We start from the raw sequence: 23487 nt of genomic DNA on the forward strand, positions 1-23487 counted from the left end.
TTTTTCTTTTCCTATTTTTTTTTAAACCCTGCCTGATTCTAATCCTGAGTTGACTTACCGTGCCAAACCGAGTTTTAAAATTATAGATTTAACTGGAACATTGGAATTTATTTTCAATTCGAGTTAAGAATTAAAATAGGAATTTTTATTGGGGTTTTGAATGGGATAAATTTAGTTGTGCAGGTCCTTTTTTGGCATGAAGAGAGGGTAGAGTCTGGAATCTGAAAGGGAGAGAATCTTTGGCTTTAAACGACATGACGTTGGGTTGAATTTGGATGGACAGGGTTTGGTGGGGATGAAAAAGGCCTGGCCCATTAATGGGTGGATGTGACAATTAAGCCCAAAGTATTGCCTCATGATTTCTCAATTAAAAATATATTTGATAAATAAGTTTTGTGGATGAAAGAAAAAATTATGCATCAAGAAATATTACAAGTTAATAATACAACTAAAAATATATCATTTAATTAAAAGAGTTGAACTAGGAAGCAAAAACCTTATATTAAGTGTGTGTGTTGTAATTCATTGACATGCATTTATCATCATAGCCTTTGCAAGTCAAATGTCAAGTGAGTCCATTTACCTGTAAAATAGTGAATGGTTATTAGGTGTTTTGGTATCGTTAAGGTTTTGTTTGCACTGTAATATAATTAAATTTTTTAATTTTAAATTATTTTTTATATTTTTTTATCATTTTGATGTGTTAATATTACAAATAAATTTTGAAAAATAAAAAAATATATTATTTTGATACATTTTCATTTAAGAAATATTTTTTACTACACTCCCAAACATGTATTGAGCAAGGGCTTTCAATCATTTAGTTGGTTGACCTTTATAAAAAATGATGCATAAATAATAATTTCCAATTTAATATTTATTGTTGGTTCAATTTATGGTATTGGTAAAAATAATTTGTGTTTTGTCTTCTCCGATGCTAAAATCTCCTATTAGCGTAGCCAATTGATTAGTTGTATGTGACATTGAATTTATTTATATAATCATATTTAACCTTGAATAAAAACTTAATTATCTTTAATATTCATCAAATATTTGATTAATAAATGTAATATTTGATTAGTGAATCTGAAACCTACATAAGATTCTTATTTGATAAAATCACATGTGTTTATAAAAAGACTCACGTGACTGTTGTATAAATAATTTTTAGATTTGAAATCACTGGATTATCTTAGTTAGAAAATTTTATATTTTAATCATATTACACTTTGTTTTAGTAAGAGTGATAAATGAAAAAATATTAGATATAACACGAATTATATAAAAATATTTAAGTGATTAAAAGAATATTCATCACCATATGATAATGAGTTTATGCTAGGAATTCATATACCAGTGAAGCATATTTTGTATAAACTTTAAAATAGTGAAAACAGGTGAGAAAAATGGGAATAGTTCTAAGATGCTGGTTATTCTGGTTTGTAGATGAAAATTAGAGCACTCGGATTTGAACGCATAGTTAGGGAGGACAGGGAAGCCTGGGACCTTGTCAGAGGGAATTGGGACCACGATTTTTCATTCCCATGAAATCACGACGAGAAGCCCACTGCTGATAGCGGTGCAGACCTGCAACATGGTTTCTTGACTGACCTGCACTTAAGCGAAAAATGAAGTTGAATTCATCTCAGGCAATAAATACAAAACATCAGGGGAGTGTAAACCCAGTTCTAAGGGCATTGATTGAGCCTGGCAGTTTTAGCTAGCCAGTCAGCTAAGAGAATGGTGGTTCTACTGATAATAGGCGTGAGGGTGCAACAGTCGTCTCCTCTGCCTTATCAGGATCATTGGTTACTCAGGAACTGCCGAGGCTCACCCCTTCTCAAGCCAGCGACTGCGTTTTCCCTTCTTATGAATGCACTGAAGAAACGACTGGGTCCATTTCGTTAAGCAACAACAGCGAACTATAAGCTCAAAATTGATTAACATCATGATCATTGATCAATATTCCACAATGACCTCAAACTTCTTCACCGATACAAAGTCTTAAATAAACCAAATAAAACAAAACTATCCCATAATGCCTTCTCGGTTCTAGAAATAGTAGACACCTAAAAGTAGTCCTGAATGAACAAAATGATGCACTTAGAACAGAGATGTTCCCTTTCCCTTCTTGTCTCCACCAATCTCAAAGTGCTTGCACCTCTGTGGAAATCAGTGGCAGTAACAAACATTAACACAATTGAAATCACAAGGTAAGAACCACAATAAAAAATCGCTTGCATGACAAACCTTGATTGGGTGCTGAGACACGTGTTTGCATGCCTGGCATTGCAGCCTCAACACAATTTTCTTTGTTGTCTTTGCCTGTTCAATGAAAAGAAATCAATATAACAACTCAACTATGTGTTTAAGATGGAGGGAAAACGGGAGGGAAGAGACGGCCTCAGAGCTAGTCTATGTTTCAGTCATTGGCTAGACAATCAGACAATGTAGGCAAATTCGAATCATCATAGGCCTCTAAAGAGAATTCAGATAAAATAAAAGGATAGCTTTAGGGTGGAATAACAAGTACAACGTAAACATTTTTCATTTTAATATCAACCAACAAGGGCAGGGAAAAAAAGAAGGAAAGCCTCAGAACTAATTCATGTCTCTGTCATCAGTTGGATGGTCAGACAATGTAGGCAAATTTTAAATCATCACAGGCCTCCAGAGAGAATATTCTGTAACTACAAAAAAATGTTTTCTGGTGGTGTTTACACACACTATCAAGATTTCACAATCAAACATCATAAAATATTTTTCCCACCACTGAATACAAGAAAATTACAAATTACAATATGGGGTAAAAAAAATTAAAAAACTGATCTCTGTCCTAGAGGGAGGGACTTCATGTATGCCAAGTTTAGGGAGAGAAAAAGAAATCAAACCTTCTTGTGAAACACTGGTTTTGTCTGACCTCCATAACCAGATTGCTTGCGATCATAACGACGTTTCCCCTGAGCAGCAAGGCTATCCTTCCCCTTTTTGTACTGAGTGACCTTGTGCAAGGTGTGCTTTTTGCACTCCTTGTTCTTGCAGTAGGTCTTCTTAGTCTTAGGAACGTTCACCTGTAATAAAAATATCATTAATCAATAAAAGAAACAAGAAGAAAGGAAAACAATATGATGCAACCTCTTAGACAAATTCTCAAATACCACAATTTAAAATAAATGGTGCAAATACATTATGCAACTGGAACAGGCTTTCCATCAAACAAGCAGCGTCTCAAACGTTAAATTCACTCTTACTATATTTTGAATCAGCATAAAACCGCTGTTTTTTCTCATTAGCCCATATTTTTAAATCATTCCAACTCTCTCTCTATCCATGCACCCGTTCATCTCAATCATGCATCTCATTATACTTTAAACCACCAGCCCCACAAGCCCTCCATTCCCAAAAGTTTCCGCTCTCCTTGAAACCAAACTTTCACTAAGAGCAATACTTTCGTACACACAAATCTCTAGAGAACACAGCTCATCTGCAACTAACACGTGCATAAAGCCAAATCTCTAACAAAAACAAAACCACACACAACTCACTAGTACAAAACCAAATCTCGAACAAAGCAGACAACATTAAATTCTTTGATTACTAATGAATCTAAACTTTATAAATCACAGTTTCCACCTCAAAAAAAAACCACAGCCTCCATCTTTTTATAGTTAAACGACCTCAGAAATGAAAGATACAGAAAAACCAGATGCAAAAATCAAGAAAAAAAATGTTGCCGCAAAGAGAATCTGAGATGGGGGAGAAGGTTACCATTGTAGGCGGAGAAGCGGAAGAGCTCTGGCTGCAAAGGAAGTGGAGATGAATGAATAGAGTAGATTAGGGTTTGGAGCTTCTTTAAACAACAAAGATTATGGGCCGAATCACAGATCCGGACTTGAGAAGAATGCTGGGCCGGGGCCCAATTGTACCAATTTTATTTTATTTTTCCTAAAAAATTAATCATATTGTTCCTTGAAAACTTGAAAGTTAGTGGGGGTGTAATAATGATTGACCTAAAATCTCGCTAGCGGTGGCGTTACTGGTATAGTTATAAAAGTTGAGAAATTAATTATGGTAGTAATTATAATTTATTTTTGATTAATTATTATAAATTAAGAATTAAATTTGAATATAGTATTCATTAATTTTTATTTTTTTTAGCTAAAAAAACTGTCCAAATTTACAAGGAAGAAGTGTTAATATTCATGAGTTGATTGGATAAAAAATAAGTTGACCCGGGTCTAAATTTCAATTGGAAAAAAAATTAAAAATTTGTGGTTTAAAATATTATTTTACAATAAATTTAGGCTCAGGCTCATGCCCAAGTCATGCTTGAAACTAGAGCACGGGTTAGGTCGTACTAACGCTCACACATGTTTGTGGGTTTAAGTTTAAAGCCCACTTTGCCTAGAATCTCTCACTGCTAAAAGTTTGGGTTCTTTTTGGGCCAAATCTTTTTTTTTTTCAACTACTTACTTTATATACATTAGGAAATTATTATTTCTTTTCAATATGGAATAGATTTTTTTAGAGCATTTTGGATTTCACCAAAATGTATCGATTAAGGATTCTTTGAACTTAACTTCTTATTCATCCATAATTTATTTAAATCATGTTAATATTCTATGTTAAAAAAACATATATATGTTAGAGATTAAACTCTAACAAAGTTTTAACTTTAAAAGTAAGTAGACGTCACTTTTAATTTGGTATCAAATATGCCTATTAACCATGTTATTTAAACAAGTTTTCAATAATTCCCCACATGAATAGAAAATGTCTTACCAGTTTTAAAACAACTTGAAAATTTGTTGAGAGATACTGATTTAATGAATCACTACATTAGGATAAGTAACTTTAGCTTTGAACCTTTTCTTAGTGAAATACTATTGGATTTACTCGCTAAATAGTGATCACGATGTCTTTGAATTCATGGGTGCTTTAGAGAATGCAATCTTTATCAGAATTCTCAAAGAAGTGGTCACATTTTTTACTTATATAGGTGATCTTTTATTAAGAGTATTTTATTATACTCCACTTCGTATACCGAGATATAAAAATTATTAAGAGCACAACTCACTATTTATCATAGGAATAAGCATGAAATAATAATTTTTTAGTGCGACCAAGAATGTTAGATAACTTAGTTTTCTATTTGAACATAGTTCTCGTGTTCTCTAATCAACCAGGTATAAAAATATTACTCAATATTTTCCTCTATAAAGGAAATCTACACCATCCTTATATTTAATAATTTGTAGATACTAATCTCTATCTCTCACTTGTATTTATCACACACTAAAATACACTCATTTAATAGATCATAAAAGGAAGAGAGTCTATCTATTTTATACTAGTTGGCTAGCATAAAAAATAAAATGGGGTGACTTTGAATAGAGTTCTAGTAATCAATTATGAGTTTGATTGATAGGTTCAAGTCATCACTTATAGGTATTCATCAATTATGGCTTTTAATGGGGTAAAACTTCCTATAACAGTTTTTTTTTTTATAAAAAAAATTTGTCCTCGAGTTCAAATTACTCTTGCCTTGTTTTTATGGATATCCAATTAAAGTTGAGTCTATGTCTAGTTGTATTTAAGAAAATTGAGCCTACAACCTTGCTACTTTATCTTCTTTTCTTGGAGCAAGTGTAACATATAGAGGTTTGCTAGCAACTATTTTCATATTCATCAACAATAACTATTGTTACTTAGTAAAACTAGTTGCTAGGTTTATTGAAAAGCACCTCTCGCTAACCACCAAAGCAGTTCTTTTACTAAATAATCGATACGATACAAAGAAATTTAGCATAGAAGTCTCTCAAAACATAATACCATGCACTCTCTCTGGCTCTTTATAGGATGTCTTCTCATTCTTTAATACAAATGCATGATCAAAATCTCCTAACTACACATTAAATTCAAAATCTACCATAATATTATTGTCCTTAACATCAACTAATATTTTCTTTTATAGCAACACACTTTTTTAAAACACAATAAAACCACTTTAAAATTTATCAAACATCAACTTTAAACACTAGATTATTAGCAAGGTACAAAAGAGTGGTTTAATGATTTTTTTTATGGCTTAAAATTTCTATTACTCTGACAATATCAAAGTTAGCTCTAAAGAACTTGGTTAGAATATCAAATAATTCTTAGAGAATCCTTGTAGATCCTAACTTATAAAATTTTTACCATTTTTTGCAACCCTTAATATCAATAACATCTTGAGCTTCTTCCTTATCAAATTGTGACAGTTGATTTTAATCCATAAAAAAACTAGAATCATTAAGAACTTCAGTTTTAACACCATTGTTTTGTTGCTGAAATTTGTCAAGTAGATCTCGATTAAGAGGCTGTCTCCTCTACTCATGCCTCTAAAATAGGCTCTCAAAACTAGCATGGTCGCTCTTCTCTGGGTTCTTCTCCGTCAATTAATGCGTTAATTCTACAGCTTGTCTCTATAAGTCTTTCATTGCTAATCAATGTGGTAATTCTGTAACTTATCTATGTGAGTCCTTAATCACTAGTTCTTTGACATTTCATTTCTTAGATGGAACCTCATCACCACCATCTATATGAACACGCCTTGTCTTGTGACATTTACCAACTATGATTATTTAATAGCATACTATAACTAACTACAAGGAATTATTGGACTTTAATACCATTTAGCGTAGCTTTGATATCAATTAACATAGAGATACCTAGACAAATATAGAATCAAAGATTAAAAAAAAAAAAATTTAGAAAAAAAAAATCTTAACACCCAGAAACCCAATTTTATCACTAAATATTTTTCTCAACAAATGAACACTACACCACCCCTATATTTGATAATCAATAGGTATGAATCTCTCTAACTCTTTCTTGTGTTTATCACACACTACACTACACTCACTCACTTGATGGATCATAAATGGAAGAGTGGCTATCCATTTATACTAATAGAAAACAAAATGGGTTAGCCATTAATCGTGGCTTTGAATCAAGTTTGTCATCCCATTTCTAGCCATGAATAATGGGTTTGATTTGGATTGTAATCATCAGGTGTGGGTTTGAACGAGGTAGGACTTCTTGCATCACTCTAGGTCTATTATTTTTCCTAATTTATAGGATAAGAATTAGGTCTAAGAATTATTATATATCAAAAAAGAAACGGGTTCATTGTAATTCTTTGAACTACCTCGATACAAATTTTAATACAAGTTAGTTTCTTTCAAGCTTTTCAGCAATTTATCTTTCTTGCAATTTACTTTGTGAGTTATTTACAATTTTATGCTTTATCTTTTATATAAATTACTTTATGAAGTTTATTTTTTTCTTTACAATTATTACAGTTTTACTTTGCATGTTTACCTTTACATGTTTTTAATTTTATCACTCTTACTTCCAAAGTAATCTAATATTTTCTCTTAGTCTTAGATATCAGCATGCTTGATGTAAATTTACGTAGTTTTTTTTATAAGTAATAAATAGTTAATTGTCAATAGGTTAATTTAGTCTATAACTAATGTGAAGCCTTGTGGTTAATTTCATCATGACTGATTTGCATGATACTTGGTAAATCTCTTAGGTTTTTTTTTTTAATCAAGATAAGATATATACTGGAGTTATTGATTAAACAATATTTATTTTTGGCCCTGATCAGTAATATTTAAAGATTTTTTGGCCGATTTGTACATATTTGTTTAAGATTTAATAAAATATTATGATACATAATGGATATTAAAAATGATGAATTTGAGAATATTAAAAAAATTTGAGGAACAAACTGGTTTGTTATCCACATTATTAGTTGTTACAATAAAAAGCAGCAACAGTTTTAGTTTACACTATAATAATATAATATGATATAAGAGATGCTGGCGACAAGTTAGTGACAATGACCAAAGGTGAAAGTTTTTTTTTTTTTCAATCCAGCTTAGATAATTACTAGATTATTTGACCTAATTAATTTTTTTAATACAAAAAAGTATTTAGACATTACTAATATTTTTCTAATAAAAAAATTTAAATTGTATGAGGATTAATTTAACGTGACTCGATTATTTTGGTGAGTTAAAAAACAACCCAAATGACATGTAAAAATATAATTGATTCAAAATAAATATTTAAGATGAAAGTTGTTAAATAAACATTAAGATGATAATTTATTAGATCGGTTCGAGTCAATCTGTTAATCCACGTACCAGGTCAAGAGATCATGATATATAATACTATAGGAAAAAAATTATAAAGTTTAATTTTCAATAAACCTAAGGATAAAACTGAAAAAAATCAATTAAAAAAGGATCCAAGAAAATAACTCGAGTCAACCTAGGTTAACATGTCAAACTCACAACCTAGGTTATAAAGAAATTAAAATAAATTAAAAAGCCCGATTCTCAATCAATCAGTGTTGAAAGATAAAATTGAAAAAAAAATCAATTAAAAAAGAATATAAAAAACAATTCGAGTCAATTAGGATTAACAAGTCAAACTCATGACCCGAATCATGAGATGAGGATAATCTTTTAGAAAAAAAATTGAAATAAATCACAAAATTTAATTTTCAATCAACTCAATGTTTAAGGATATAATTGAGAGAAAAAATCAATTAGAAAAAAAAATTCAAGTCAACCCATTAAACCCATGATCCGGGTCATGAAAAGAAGATAACCGTATAAAATATAAATTGAAAAAATTATAAAATTCAATCATTAATAAATTTAATATTAAAAAATAAAATTAAAATAAAGATTAAAAAACAAACAAAGAAAAGAACAAAAAATTACTCCATAACATGAGAAAGGTAAAGTAAAACCCTCTTCTCTTTTGTTCGTTTTTTTTCCCCGGTTAATGCTCATTGCATGTACAAATCGCTACTTAAGTATAGTCCCCTTCATTTTTCCTCTTTTAGAAGAAGTTAATTAAGACCCTAACCAAAGATTAGCAAAACTTCTTCATTTGATTTGATCTCTTTATCAAGACGACATGAAAAGAGATAACGTGGAAGCCATGGCCTCTTACCATTTTTACATACTCGAACTTCAAACGCAATCACATTATCCATTTGGGCTTTATTTAAAACAAAAATTGAGTTGGTACCACCAAATCCATTAGGAATACTCTATGTTTTGTTCATATTTTCAAAAGCAGCTTGTGTTTTTCGGATAACTGTTGGAAAAAAGAAGGGGGGCAAACACAAATATATACCAAATACCTGCCCATCAGAATTAAGGCATAAGCTACATAAGCAAATATCGAGCAAACTATTCTTCCTCTTCACTCTCTATATTTGAAACTTTACCATGTTAATCCTTCAAGTAAATGAATGCTAGCTAAGGGGAGCTCTATTGTCTTTGAGCCTTTTGAGTTAAGAACTGCAATGGTGGCTTTGGCAAGCATAGAAGATGAAGGAGAGGGCAGTACTCGCCATCACGTTTTGTTAGCTATTCAATCGTGGAGGGCCAACTGAAACGTTTTCAAAACCATGAGATCAACCTTGAAGAAGGTCAAACGATGGAGCCAACGTGGAACATTATGAATCTATAGGGACTAAAATATAATTCATCAGCAAAAATTAACACTAGTGATTTGCCTTTGTCTTTTCTTAATCCCCTAGTGGTTTGGTGGGGTTGCCAAGCAATAGGCAGCAGTAACTGACCGCCACGAGCTAGCCGCCAAACCTCTATATGGACAAGAAACATTTTAGTAATTTCAACATCACGTGACACCTATGAAAGCCAATCAAAAAACAAAAAAAAATGTAGAAACTATGCAAACTTCTAGAACTTTGACTATTTTTTTGACAAGTTTAGACATAATTCTACAGATAATTCACACAAAATGCCACCAAGAAAAGAAAAGAAAAACCATCGCCATAACTAACATGTAAGTCATATACATCAAGAATTTTGAGAAACAGGAAAATAATTCTTGAAAATTAAATGCTCAAGGTGATTCAAAAATATTTATGAAAAGAGAAATATGCACATTTAAGAGAGAGTGAAAAATTTATCTAAACAACCAGAACTCATGATATAGAGCGACGTTTGCGCTCAAGGAATCCCTCTAAGACCACTTTCTTCTTATATTCCTCGGAATCAAGATTAAATTCTCTTTGAATCAAACCATTTTTCACGTCGTCTTCACTTCTTAATCGAGGGACAAAGTAGAACCAAGCAGAGGCACAAAGAATGGCACATAATTTACCCCATAGCAACATTATCATCAAGGTCATAACAACAATCGACATACCGACCAACGGGTCAAGTTTCTTCCCATTTGGACGATCATTTTCTTTATGGGGCTTCCCAGCCATGACCCAGGATCTCCCCAGCGTGTTTGGCACTGTTGCTGATTTTTCATGTGGCAGTGAGGGGGAGGATGTTGATCGGGTTATCGATACGATTCGAATGGACTTTGCCTTGACTTCCGGTGAACCGGGTTGGCTCGTGCCGCTTCTGATAGCATCTATTTTCCGGCGAAAGGACAGCCGTTTTTTACTCGTGCCGTCCTTCTGATTTTCCGCGTGATCCGAAGGTTTCCCATTTTCGAGGATGATGTCTTGCTCAGACCTGTACCATGTCTGAAACAGAACATGATAATTAACTACCTTCTAGTTATCCTTACGCCAAAGTTGGCTAAATTTTGCTAAAATACGCCATTGCTAATTTTTCTTGGTTAGTGTTTTTCACATACCTGCTCCGGTCTCCCTTTCGGCGCTCGATCTGAACTGACTCTTGCCGGAGTTTGACGGGGCGTCCCGTGATTGGTTAAGGGTTTTTGACGCTTTGACTTTGAAGCATTAGGAGTTCTCATACTGTCAGGCACGGTAGAGTCCAAGGGGACAGTTTTGGTGCCTGGGCTCTTGATGCAAAACCATGACCAAGGAAACCAACTTCTTTGTCTCTTTAATTTCTTTCTTTCTGGGAGGATATCAATTTTGTTGGGTTTTTTCTCGGGAAATGATCTTGGTTTCCTAGAAAATCCAAAAAATCCAAGGAAACGGCTGATTATTGTTCTGGTCCTTTTGGGTTTGGATTGATGGGATTGTTCTTTGAGGTTTGGTGTGATATTAACGTGCTCCATGGGAGGGGAGAGAGAGGGGGGGGGGGGGGGGGGGGAGAAAGAGAGAGAGAGTGAGTGGATGAAGCCGGTATATGGAGAGTTTTGAATATTAAATGCTGCTGGGAACGGTTAGTTACTTGGGTCACCATTATCTAAGTAAGCACTCTATGGTTCCTATGTTTATGGTCTATTGTCTAAAAGTTTTATCGAGTAAATAGATGAATTATTTTTGCTTGCATTTTAAATATTTTCCGACTAGCTTTTACTTGTATTTGAATTATAAACATTTCATTTTACACACTTATTAAAATTAGATATTTCAATTGTATCATTTTTTTTATTAATGTGAGTGTCCGAACTAACTTGCGCATACCTCGATTAATCCTACAGGCTCTGAAGTTAACGACCATGTAAGCTACCAGTGACTATCATATTAGCAACTATATGACTCAAATTTGAAACCACAGAGGAAGCAAATCCTTTAATTCCAAGCTTTTACCACTAAGCACCTAATGGATATATATATATATATATATATATATATATATATATATATATATATATATATTATAAACTGATTATTTTACATGAAAATCTTTTTTTTAGAATCATTTATCGGAAATATAATTACGTGAAGATAAATTTTAACTGAAATCCAAATTGTATGAAATTTTGGTTATAAATAAAAGATTTAAATTCAAGATTTTTTAAAAAGAAAAAAAGATAATGAATATCAATTGAACTACTATCTTATTAGCTAAAAATTAATATTAAGTTGTATAAAATTTCATATGTGCATTTTAGTAATTTAATATCTAAAATTTCATGTAAATAATTGATATATCACGTTTATTGTTTAAAAAACCATTGAATGAAGTGGCCAAATGGATGCATCAACTTGATAAAACTAACTGTTAGGTAGTTGCACTTAACTGAGATTTTATATGTGTTCTAGGATTTTGTGGGAGATAAAATAGTTAATTTTTGTAAGCATTAATATTAATGATAACACTATTTATCTATATAGTTTACATAAACAATAACAAACTCCTCTATAAAATATAAATCAAAAGCTACCAAATAAAAACAAGAAAAATTACACAAAAATCCTTTTATTTGAATAAAACTCAAAATCACTGATTGTTTTGGGTTTACGTGTGTTTGTCTCAACTAAGAAAAATGAAGTTTTACACTTTAACAAACAATTCTAGACATATAATCAAACTAAAATTGCAACACTTAAATATTAACATCAATAAACAATAATTAAAATAGACTATCACCCGTAAGCTATAACTGGTAGGCTCATAATTGTAATCAATAAATAGTAGTTTTCATACAAAAAGAAATAATCCAAAAGAACATAAAATATATATGTTTTCCCATAAAAACTTTCATTGTGTGGTTGTACCTAGATCAAGAATAACTCCACGATTATAAGACTAAATCTTGTGCGAAGCATGACATACATTATACTACCTATAACCTAAGCATATTGTGTATTTAACATCTTCTCCTTTTATCTTCATAAACATGACACATTTTCTTAGATAGTTTCATTTATTTATGAATAAAAGTATCCATTGGGTTTGAATTATCCAGGTGAAATTCTTTTAATATTGTATCTAAATATTTCTCTTAATATAGATATAGAGTTCTATATTTTTTTATCTTTAATAATTTGGATACCCAATACATATGATGCTTTATCTAAGTCTTTCATCTTAAAATGAGATTTCAAAAAATATTTCAATTTATTAATATATGCAACATCATTACCAACAATCAAAATATCATCAACATATAAAGATAAAAATATAAAAATATCCATACTATTCTAATGATAAACACAATAATCAAATTCATTAGCTATAAAACCACATTTAATAATAGTATTATGAAAAGTATAGTAACATTTTCTTGAAGATTACTTGAGACCATATAGAGATTTGTTAAACTATTTTTTTTATTCGAGGAAACCCCACCTCCCGAATTTGTTAAACTTGCATACCTTAATTTCTTTTCCTTTAATTTTACAATCTTAGATTGTTGTATGAATATTTCTTCTTTTAATTTATCATTTAAGAAAGTTGTTTTGACATCTATATGAAATAATTCTAAGTCTAACACAACAACAATAAACATTAGAATTCTTACCGAATGAATTTAACAATTGGTGAATATGTCTTTTCATAATCTATACTGGGCTCTTCTGTAAAATATTTAGCAACTAATCTTGCTTTATATTTATCAATTAACCTATTATATTTATATTTTTTTTAAAAAAATCATTTATAAGCTATGGATTTTCTATCTTTGGGTAAATCTACCAACAACCACACATCGTTTTTAATTATAAATTCTAATTCTTCTTTTATAGCTTCGTTTTATTTTATCGATTCAGATGATGCTAATGCTTTATGAATAGTTAAAGAATCTTTAATCTCTTTTTTATTCAATGAAATAAAGTGATCTTTTGACTTAAAAGATGATATTATTTCTCATTGAATTCTATCAAGTATATCATAAGGACTTTCAAGTGGTTGTGCCAAAATCTCTATAATAATATCTACTTCATTTTTATTATTTATTGATTTATCCTTTTTAGTAATCTTAAATAATTTTATCAATTTATTTGGACTCCCATTATCAAGTTTGTTCCTTTAAAAATCTTGCATCTCTATTTTCAACATTTTAAATTTTTACAGTATCCAATAAAATTATCCTTAATAGTTTTACTATCTAATTTATTTCTTGTATATGATGGGATGAGTATACGAGCAGAAAATCACCCAACTCTTAAAATTATTTTAGTTTGGTTTTTTTCCTGTCCACAATCCATGTATAGTTCTATTACAAGATTTAGTACGAACCAAATTTAACAAATATCGAGTAGTAATTATGGCTTCACCTGAACAATATAAACTAAAAAGAGAATGACATAAAATAGATCTTACCATATCAAGTAGAGTTTTATTACATCTTTCAGCAACATTATTTTATTGTAGAGAATAAGGCATGAAAAAATGATGAACAATATCATGTTGTTTAAAAAAATTATCAAACAAATCAAACATGTGTTCTCCACTATAATTAGTTCTAATAATTTTTATAATCCTTCCTAATTGATTTTCAACTTCAATTATATAAAATTGAGACTTTTTCAAAACATCAAATTTTTTATGCAAAAAATATATATAATTATAATGAGAGAAGTCATCAATAAAGATGACAAAATGTTCCAAACATTTAGGAGTTTTAACATTCAAAGACCGTATACATCAAAGTGAACAATAACTAAAGGTTCATTAGATTTTAATCTATTAGAAAAAGATAGGATTGTCATTTTATCAAAATGCATGGCTCACAAGTATGAAATTGTATGTTGATGTTAGGAATTAAACCTATATTTACCATTCTTTTCATTTTTTTCCTTATTAATATGTCTTACCCTTTAATACCATATATAAAAATCATCAATATATAAACAATTATATTTCCCAAATTAGGATTTAATGGGCAGTTGAAGAAACTTTAATACCTTCATTTACTGTTATATCAATTGGTTTTTCCTGGAATGATTTGAAGTTTCTAATTTTAAATTTTCTCTTCATTTAAAACTCATTTAATTCTTATTCTCTTATATCTTGACATCATTCTGGTCTTGGATCACACTTAATTTCTTCAATCCCTGATCCTTGACTTGAATTCAGCGTTTCTTCTTTGAACTCTAGATATTTTTTTTCTATATTCTAAACCAATATAACTTACTTATGATTCTCTTTCATCTTCTTATTATTTTTTTATTCTCTTGGTACTTACTCGTCTGGCTAATAAGTTAGTCACCTCTTAATAATAACATGAACTGCTACCCCTTTATAATTTTTTTTTTGTATATCTATTTATTGGCAGAGACTTTCTTCTTTCTTTCGGGCTGTATTCTTTGAAGAATTAATTATCTACTTCCTTCTTCAACATATACCTCTACCAATTCTTCATTTTCTTATGAGTGTTTGTTGGTACTTTTTTTATTTTTTTCAATGCTATAGTTGTAAAGAAACAAATATGACACTTCCATTATGGTTACCAATTATTTTAGGTTCTTTTTATGTGTGCCTCAATTAAGAGAAATTTGAATTTCAAAGTTGAGCACCAAGAGCTAGTCACTCAATAAAGTTGTACACTTTAAACAACAATTTCAAACTTACAATCAAACTAAAATTGTAACACTTAAATATTGTCAATAAAAGATAACATAAATTCAAGAACAAATAAGTTTATTATAAATAAAAACAACTTACATTCATAAACGTGTTCTTGTTATGAGTACAACCATATAATGAAGGTTCTTGATAGGAAAACATATATATTTTTTGTTTTTTTGTATGAAAACTATTGCCTATCGATTAGAAGCTTATGGTTACCAGTTACCAGCCTACTGGTAATTACAACCCTACTAGTAATTATTACAACCCTACTGGATAGATAAATTTTGAAGACTTGTGAATTTGATTGAATTGCATAGAAATTGTTATTGTTGTTTTAGATTTCTTCTAATTCACAATCAAGTATGATTTTTTTTTCATGTTCTAAATTTCATTTTTTTTGGTTAATTAATTTTGTGTATAATACTCATCTATACTAATATGAAACAATTTCTTTCCTTTCATTTAAATTAACTTTGTTTTATTGGAAGACCAATAAAAACTATCAAGAACAAGTATAGTAAATAGTCCCCGTCCCTTGATTATCAACTAAGGAAAATAAACAAGAAAAAGTAACGATTTAAACAAAAGTAAACCCAAAAAATAATATTAAAATCTTGAGTTTTTCCTAGATAATGATTTTAAGGTGAAGGGAGCTTTGTTTGGTCGGGTAGGGACGACTTTAGACTCGGTGCCTTGTTGTTGGTCTCACACGTTTTCACTTGTCCACGTCTTCACCTTCAGCGTTGCCTTCTTGAACACTGCACCGTACGTATAATTTAATGAGCATGGGAATTGCTTGTGTACTTTGATGTTACGTGAATCCTCTCAAGTCACCATAGTGTGATAAATTTGCAATGTGGAATATTAATAACAGTTGATTAAGAATGAGTCAATCAGCAGTTAAAATCAGACTCGGAGAGAATTAATTTAGCTGAGAATAACGTGCCCATTAGCCCATGAAATTGATCTCACACTTCTTAGCTAGGATACGTACGTATTATAATATTTCTTGCCAATTAAATAGTAGGTAGCACTTACAGATTCTGCATTTTATTTTCCACGTAATTATTAGAAACACAAACTGTAATGGTCAAAGATAACCACTGGTCTTTGTTTCACAATAAAAACGAACCACAAGGGTGCATGTCTTGCTTATTTTGTCAAGCTCTCAACGAATCATATGTCCTCTTCCTCTCATTTGATTAATGTAGGCGATGATGTTTCAAGGAATTCAAGTTGGCTGGGTGCAAGTTTTATGTATTAGATAATTAATTAATTTTTAATTTTGATAATGTAACTCATTTTTCTTAACCAAAATGAGTCATGCTCGATACTCATAAAAGATTTTATTTGATGGATTTGAGAACTCTGTGATGCTTAAATTAGCGTCTTTTGAATATAAAAAAATACGATAGTATTTTAAAAAGAGATTTTAAATATAAATATACATTAGAAAATATAGATTGAGAACATGTTTCTCTTTAAGGATCCAATGAGTTTTTATAGCCCCTCGTTCTTACCTTTAGATGGAGGGGAGGAATATAAAGTCTTCTTCCTCTCACGGCATTAAAAACCCCTTGTGTAAAGAAGAGAAAATATCTTTCAGAGGAAAAGTATCTCCAACTAAAAAAAAAACCTGACAAGATTTCAAGAATCATATGTATTTTTGAATTAATTGAGGAGGGGAAATTACTATTCTCCTCCTAATATGTTACTGTTTATTAGAACAATAAATATTTTCAGTTTGTTTTTTTTTTCTTTTTTTGTTATATTATTTTTTATTCTCATATTTTAACATTAGATTTATTAGAAATTAGAATTAAAAATTTATTTTGGTTTTTTTATACAGGTTATTATGATCAAGAAAAACATTTCCTAGGAAGAGGTTGAATTTAATAACACTGTGGAGTAATTTTCTCGGCATGAAAATATTTTTTTGCATGTGAATTGTTTTTTGTCCCGCTACAACATAGCATGAGGAATTATCTAGTGACAACTAGAATAATGTAGGGTTTAATTGGTTCGAATTAAATGTAAATTACAGCATACGTATCTAGCCATGGCAAACAATAAAGGCATCAAACGGTGTCGTGCTTGATTTCATAGTTATCCGTGCGAGCGAGACAGACAAGCATGGAGACCAGCACAAATTTTCTATTGATCTGAGACCGATTATCCACTTCATGAGAAAGAATTGCATAGATTTCACGTATTTTCTGTTTTTCAATTTTCATTTTCCTTTTCCTTTTCCTATAAAAATATTCACAATTACAGAAGGGAAATTGCAGTTATAAATCATATTATTAATATTTCAATTCTAGGAAGTAGCTAAGCTTAATAGGCTAAAAAGAGTTTAGTTGGCTAATTAAGCGGTTGTTTAAGATTTTAGTAGATGTTATTTTTTATTTAAAAATTTATTAAAATAATATTTTTATTTTTAAAAAATTATTTTTGATATTAAAACGATTTAAAATATTAAAAAAATTAATTTAAAGTAAAAAAATTTAAATTTTAACATAAAATAAATTCAACACAATGCCAAACACCCCCATAATATTTCAATTATTCATGACTGTTACTTTTAAAAAGGTGGCTGAGGCATTTTGAATCGAATCTAGATGACCATAATTTTCTAAAAAGAAGTTATAACTGTAACGAAAAAGACATTAATCATATTATATGATTAATTAGTATGGTTTAATTTCTTGTATTAGAAATTTTATGCATAATTATTAAATCTGATTAACTCTATATACCATCTAAATTTAATTAGATTAATTCTTTAATATTAAGAGAAATAATCAAAATAACTTTTATATACTTCAATTTTTTTAAATAACAGTTTGATAACTATGCTTTTCGTGTGAATATTGATATTTTTTCAGTAGAATGTGTTTAATTTTTTTTAAAATTAATGTGAATATTTGGATCAACTTACTTGTATTTCAATTAATTCTATAAATTTTAAAATTAATAATCATATAAATTTTAAATCATCCTGAGATGATAAAACACAAACAAATAATCTTAAGAACTAATTAAATTATATCCAAAATTAGAATGTGTTGAAATTTGTAACATAGGACGTGGTTTTCGCAGGCCCGTGTTAACTTTCCATGCAAGCACAATATATAATTTTTGTTCAACCTCTTTAATTTGCTGGATTTTGCTTTTATTTTATCTAGACTGTGCCATAATATAATATGGATAAAACTAAAGAAAGGGACCCAAAGGCAAATTTTATAGAGATTTTGTTACGTTGACCGTATCATCTAGAGTTCTTAACACGACAAACATTCCTCTCATGGAACAAAATATGAAAAAAGAGAGAGCAGCATTTCATTCATATTCCATTTAATTACATATAGATGACTTTCAAAATTCAACATATATATTAGATAATTAATTAATATTTTAGTTATCTATTTTTCCTATTAAAGATATTTGGTTGTTTGATATGGTGGTGTCTGGTAAGTTAAGGTAACTGATGCCTGTAGAAAATCTTATTTGATGGATCTGAGAATTCTCATTTGTTTAAATCAGCAACTTTGTAAATAGAGAAAATACAATGATATTTTAGAGAGATATATTCTGAAAATATACATGTTGAAAGCGTTAAGAATGAAAAGATTGTGAATCTTGAGTTTGAAGGATTCAAGATGTATCTATAGCCCATGAGTTTTGTCATTTTATGACGAGGAGGATCTGAAATGTAATTTCACCCATGTGGTATTTTGAACAATATTTTATTTAAAATAATATGTATTGAATCAATATAAAATATGAAGGGACCTGCATGGAGTCTTGAAATTTTTTTTCAAAAAAGTATAAGGCTTGGACAAAATATTTAAACCTATTAAATGTAAAAATAATTAAATGCAGGTACATTGCCTAGATCCAAGTATATAGAACTTTGGTGTGGTAACCCGAACACATGAATGTGCTGGGCGTGTCACTTGTAGCACCAAGATTGCTGGGCAGCAAAGGTGTTGGGGGTTGCATGCCCAACACCAGCCGGATGTGTCACTCCTGGCATCAAGGAGGTAGAATGCCTTGATTTTAGAAAAAATCTCTATAGTTGAAGTTCGATTGACATATTTACCAAAAATTTCTTATTATATCGTGGTAATGCTTAAAGAAAAAGACACAAGTATAACCAATTTGCTAATTATGGAAGCACAACGATAGGTTAGTAGAAATTTTAACCACTGATTTAGTGAGAATTACATCTATAATTAAATGTTGCTGAAATGACAATTTTTTTTTTAGATTAACGTCGGTGTCCAGGCCAGCTTGCGGCACCTCGACTAATCTCACGGGCCCTGAAGTTAACGACCATGTAAGCCTCCAATGACCATCATATAGATACCGTTTGGTAATGCGGCTGTACCGGAGGTTGAAATAAACCACAATTTCTACATGTTTGGTTATGCAAAAAAGTAGATTTTATTTTGGTGGGATCCACAATAATTGTGGCTGCACCTGTGGCTGATAAGAAGCTGGAAAATTATGCTTTCCAACAACAGCTAACCTCATTTTTCAAGATTCACTGTGCTAAGAGAAAAAAGCCGGCTCAACTATTCATCTTTTGTCTCTGGAATTGCAAATTCTATATGTTGTAGCTTGTCTTCCCCAAACATTAGAGAGCATGTAAAAGATGACTTCCTGGAGCTTTTCCACTGTGTGGAGAACGGAGTAGCATGTTTCGGCCGGATCAGGTTGGTACAAACCTAAATGTAAAAAAAAATATATATTTTTTATTTTTAATTATATTTTATTCAAAAAAACTAGTATTTAACATTATTCAATGACACTACATAAATTAGAAGGATATCGCATAATGACATAGTATTTACAGAATTTGATCGCAATTTCAATTTTATTCCTGATAATATTTTATCTGATGTTGTTGCACGCTCAATAAACCATGGAAATTATAGTCCTTATCGAATGAATTTCATACGTTATGAAATTGTAGATGGTTTAATGGAACAATAAAAAATATTTTATATAAAGTGTTATTTATTTTATGATGTAATAGCAGTAGTTAAATCTACAATATTTAAATTAAAAATCATCAATATTAATATATATTTTTTAAAATTATTTTATAACCTTAATTTCAAAAGCATTCTTAACCAAACACATTAAACTACTTTTTATTCAACCTCAATTTCAACCACAGTTTTAACCAAACATCTATTTTTTCAAATCAACTTCAACTAAAAGTACTTTTTATAAAACAACTTTTTTTAAACCACAACCACAACAGCTACCACAATACCAAACACACTCATAAACAACTATAGGGTTCAAACTTGAAACCATAGAGAAAATAAACTTCTTAATCCTAATATTAAAACATGACAGCTAATTCTAGAAATTTAAGGAGGTAAACATGAAATATTTGCTGGCCACCACGTCATGACGGGGACTAATAGATCTATGTGGCCCTATATAAACTTCAATTTGACCTCTTCAAACTGTATATTAAGTTTCTAGCTCCAACATAAAAATAATTAATCACTTTTGTTTTGCAAGGACTGGATCCAACTGGATGGAGTTCAATGAACTCGACGCCCACGTATTCTAAACACTAATTAATTTTGATTAAGAGTTTAATTTGTTTGAAGCTGGCTCTTTTATATATGCTAGAAAATGATGGGAAGGCAACGAAAGATCTAAAAGTCTTCGTATCGTGAATCCATGTCTATAAAAACGTGACTGATCATATGCAGCCATGGCTATGGAAATTATTGGATCTTTCAAAGGGGTTAATTTGTTTTTGGCTCCCGGGTGGCTGATCTTGTGTATGATTTGACATCCAAGAACTGTTTATGGCTTGTTACAAAAGGAAAAAAAACAGACAGACTGATTCATATCATAATCTACTTATAGTGATGCTCTTTCAAATGATAGCAAAATATGCTCAAGTGATGCTATTGTTTTAAAGTCATCCATGGTTTGAAAATTCATGGAGCACCTTCTGTCTAGGGTTGTTTATATAAAATGTTCAATAATAAAAAGAAGAGTGCAAAGTCATATAGTTTTCTCATAATTTTAAAATAGGCTCTGTATTGAGGATGAAAAAAGCTTCAAATTCTCTGGTGTAGAGAAAAATTGGTTAAGAGGAGTAGATAGAATTAGCCCCCAGTGGTTTTCAAAAGGGTGCTTTAATAGAAAGGATTTGTTGTGTCTGGGCTCCCAGATTTCAGAGAGAAGAAATGGATAGGTGGTGGCTAGAGTCTTTGTTTGATCTATTAAAAAAATTATAATATTTAATATAAAAACTTTTTTATTCATTAACTAAAATATAATAATAATCTTGTAAATATTTCAAATTTTTTTTTGTTGACTTTTGTTTTAACAAACAAAATAAAATAAAAAATAAAGTGTTATCTAAACTAGAAAAGTAAACTATAATTTTTCTACTACAGAAAAGTCATGATGATTAAAACAATACTAAAAAGACTTTAGTACTATTTATTTTAATATTATTTTTTTTATATATATATTTTTTTAATTTCAATTTTATATTTAGAGGGTGATTGTTTATGCAGTAGCTTTAGTTTTTAAAGCAAACCACATAAACTAAATGTTTGGTAACATAAAAAAAACAATTTTTTATTTGATGGGCCCCATATTTTTTCCATTAAACCGGGGTTTTGCAAAAGCAGCTGGGAGCTGCTTCTCTTTATTTACCTGGACACTGTTTATAATAGTGCTCATGCCATGTGAATTAAATTCACCTGCAATGCGAGAAGCATTCACCTGGCATTGTTCATGTGAACAGTGTCAGGTGAATTTTTTTTTTTGCACTATTCACGTGAGCAGAATTCATTGGATAGTGTCCGATTGGTAAAAAAAATTTAATTTTTTTAAAATGATTTTTTACTTAAAAAATTAATGTTTAATGTTATTTAATAACATTACATAAATTAAAAGAACATCGCATGATGACGTAGCATTTATGGAATTTGGTCGCAATTCTAATTTTGTTTCTGATGATATTTTACCTGATTTTATTGCACACTCAAAAAATCATGGAACCTATAGTCCTTATCGGATGAATTTTGTACGTAATGAAATTATAAAAAGTTTAATAGAATAATAAATAATATTTTATATAAAATATTATTTATTTCATGATGTAACAGGAGTAATTAATTCTACAATATTTAAATTTAAAACCATCAATATTAATATATATATATTTTAAATTATTTTATAATCTCAATTTCAAAAGCTTTTTTAACCAAACACATTAAACTATTTTTTCTTCAACCTCAATTTCAACTACAGTTTTAACCAAACACCTATTTTTTCAAACCAATCTCAACTAAAAGTACTTTTTATAAAACACCTATTTTTTCAAATCACAACCACAACAGCTACCGCAATACCAAACACACTCTTAAAGGGATTGGACTTCATAACTTGTCTTCTATGAGTGTATCTGAGCCTTCTAATTCGGGTCATGAGTTTGACAGATTATCCTAACTGACTTGAATTTAATTTTTTTTTTAATTTCATCGTTCAATATTGTTATTTGTTAGGAATTAAGTTTCATATTTTATTTTGATTTTATTTCTTTAAAGTTATTCCGATCTCATGACCCTGAAGGATTAACTTGGGTTATTTTTTAATTTTTTTTTAAATTGATTTTTTTTTCATTTTCATCATTCAGTATCTTATTGTTTGATAATTAGACTTCATAATTTATTTTGTTTCTATGAGGTTATCCTGATTTTATGATTTTAGTTACAAAGTTTGACATAATAATTCAAGTTGCATCAAGTCATTTTTTTAAATTAATTTTTTCATTCAATTCCATGTTTCAACATTGAGTTGAATGAGAATTTTGCTTCATAATTTTTTTTTTATTTTTTTTTCTATAAGGTTATTCTAATTTCATTATTTAAGTTACAAGTTTGATAAGTTAATCCAAATTAACTCGAGTTATTTTTTAATATTTTTTTCTAATTATTGTTTTTTAATTTTTTTTCAATATTAACTCGATTGAAACATGGTTTCGTAGTATATTTCAATGTTAGCCATGCTTGGATTCTTTGTCATGCTAATTTTTTTTTGATCTGGCCTCATGGAGTGCAGCGCGTGCTAATGATCCGGCTTGTGCATGACCGGTCATGTTTCGGTGGCAATTTCTAAAAGTAGCTGTTTAACTATGGAGAGGAGAGGACCTTGTTAAGCCAGATGGTAC

General features: G+C 29.9%; 2 protein-coding genes and 2 non-coding genes across 4 annotated transcripts; all 4 read right to left on the bottom strand.

Annotated features, from left to right (window-relative positions):
- Positions 1–1920: 1920 nt before the first annotated feature.
- LOC133693596 (large ribosomal subunit protein eL42) lies at positions 1921–3902 on the bottom strand. Its single transcript, XM_062114840.1, has 4 exons — positions 3769–3902; positions 2892–3071; positions 2251–2325; positions 1921–2163 (listed from the first exon to the last, which is right to left on the bottom strand). Exons 1-4 carry the CDS (start codon positions 3769–3771, stop codon positions 2104–2106), a joined length of 318 nt encoding a protein of 105 aa, XP_061970824.1. The 5' UTR covers positions 3772–3902; the 3' UTR covers positions 1921–2103.
- On the bottom strand, positions 2398–2479 carry LOC133695561 (small nucleolar RNA SNORD34). Its single transcript, XR_009842501.1, has one exon. It is a non-coding gene; the product is annotated as a small nucleolar RNA SNORD34 (small nucleolar RNA).
- LOC133695560 (small nucleolar RNA SNORD34) lies at positions 2589–2672 on the bottom strand. The gene has a single exon (XR_009842500.1). It is a non-coding gene; the product is annotated as a small nucleolar RNA SNORD34 (small nucleolar RNA).
- Positions 3903–9845: 5943 nt separating the features above from the next.
- On the bottom strand, positions 9846–11095 carry LOC133694293 (uncharacterized protein At5g23160-like). Its single transcript, XM_062115782.1, has 2 exons — positions 10690–11095; positions 9846–10576 (listed from the first exon to the last, which is right to left on the bottom strand). The coding sequence occupies exons 1-2, from the start codon at positions 11077–11079 to the stop codon at positions 10022–10024; spliced, it is 945 nt and encodes a 314-aa protein (XP_061971766.1). The 5' UTR covers positions 11080–11095; the 3' UTR covers positions 9846–10021.
- Positions 11096–23487: the final 12392 nt, after the last annotated feature.

This window comes from Populus nigra, chromosome 5, assembly GCF_951802175.1.
Source record: "Populus nigra chromosome 5, ddPopNigr1.1, whole genome shotgun sequence".
Classification (NCBI taxonomy): Eukaryota; Viridiplantae; Streptophyta; class Magnoliopsida; order Malpighiales; family Salicaceae; genus Populus; species Populus nigra.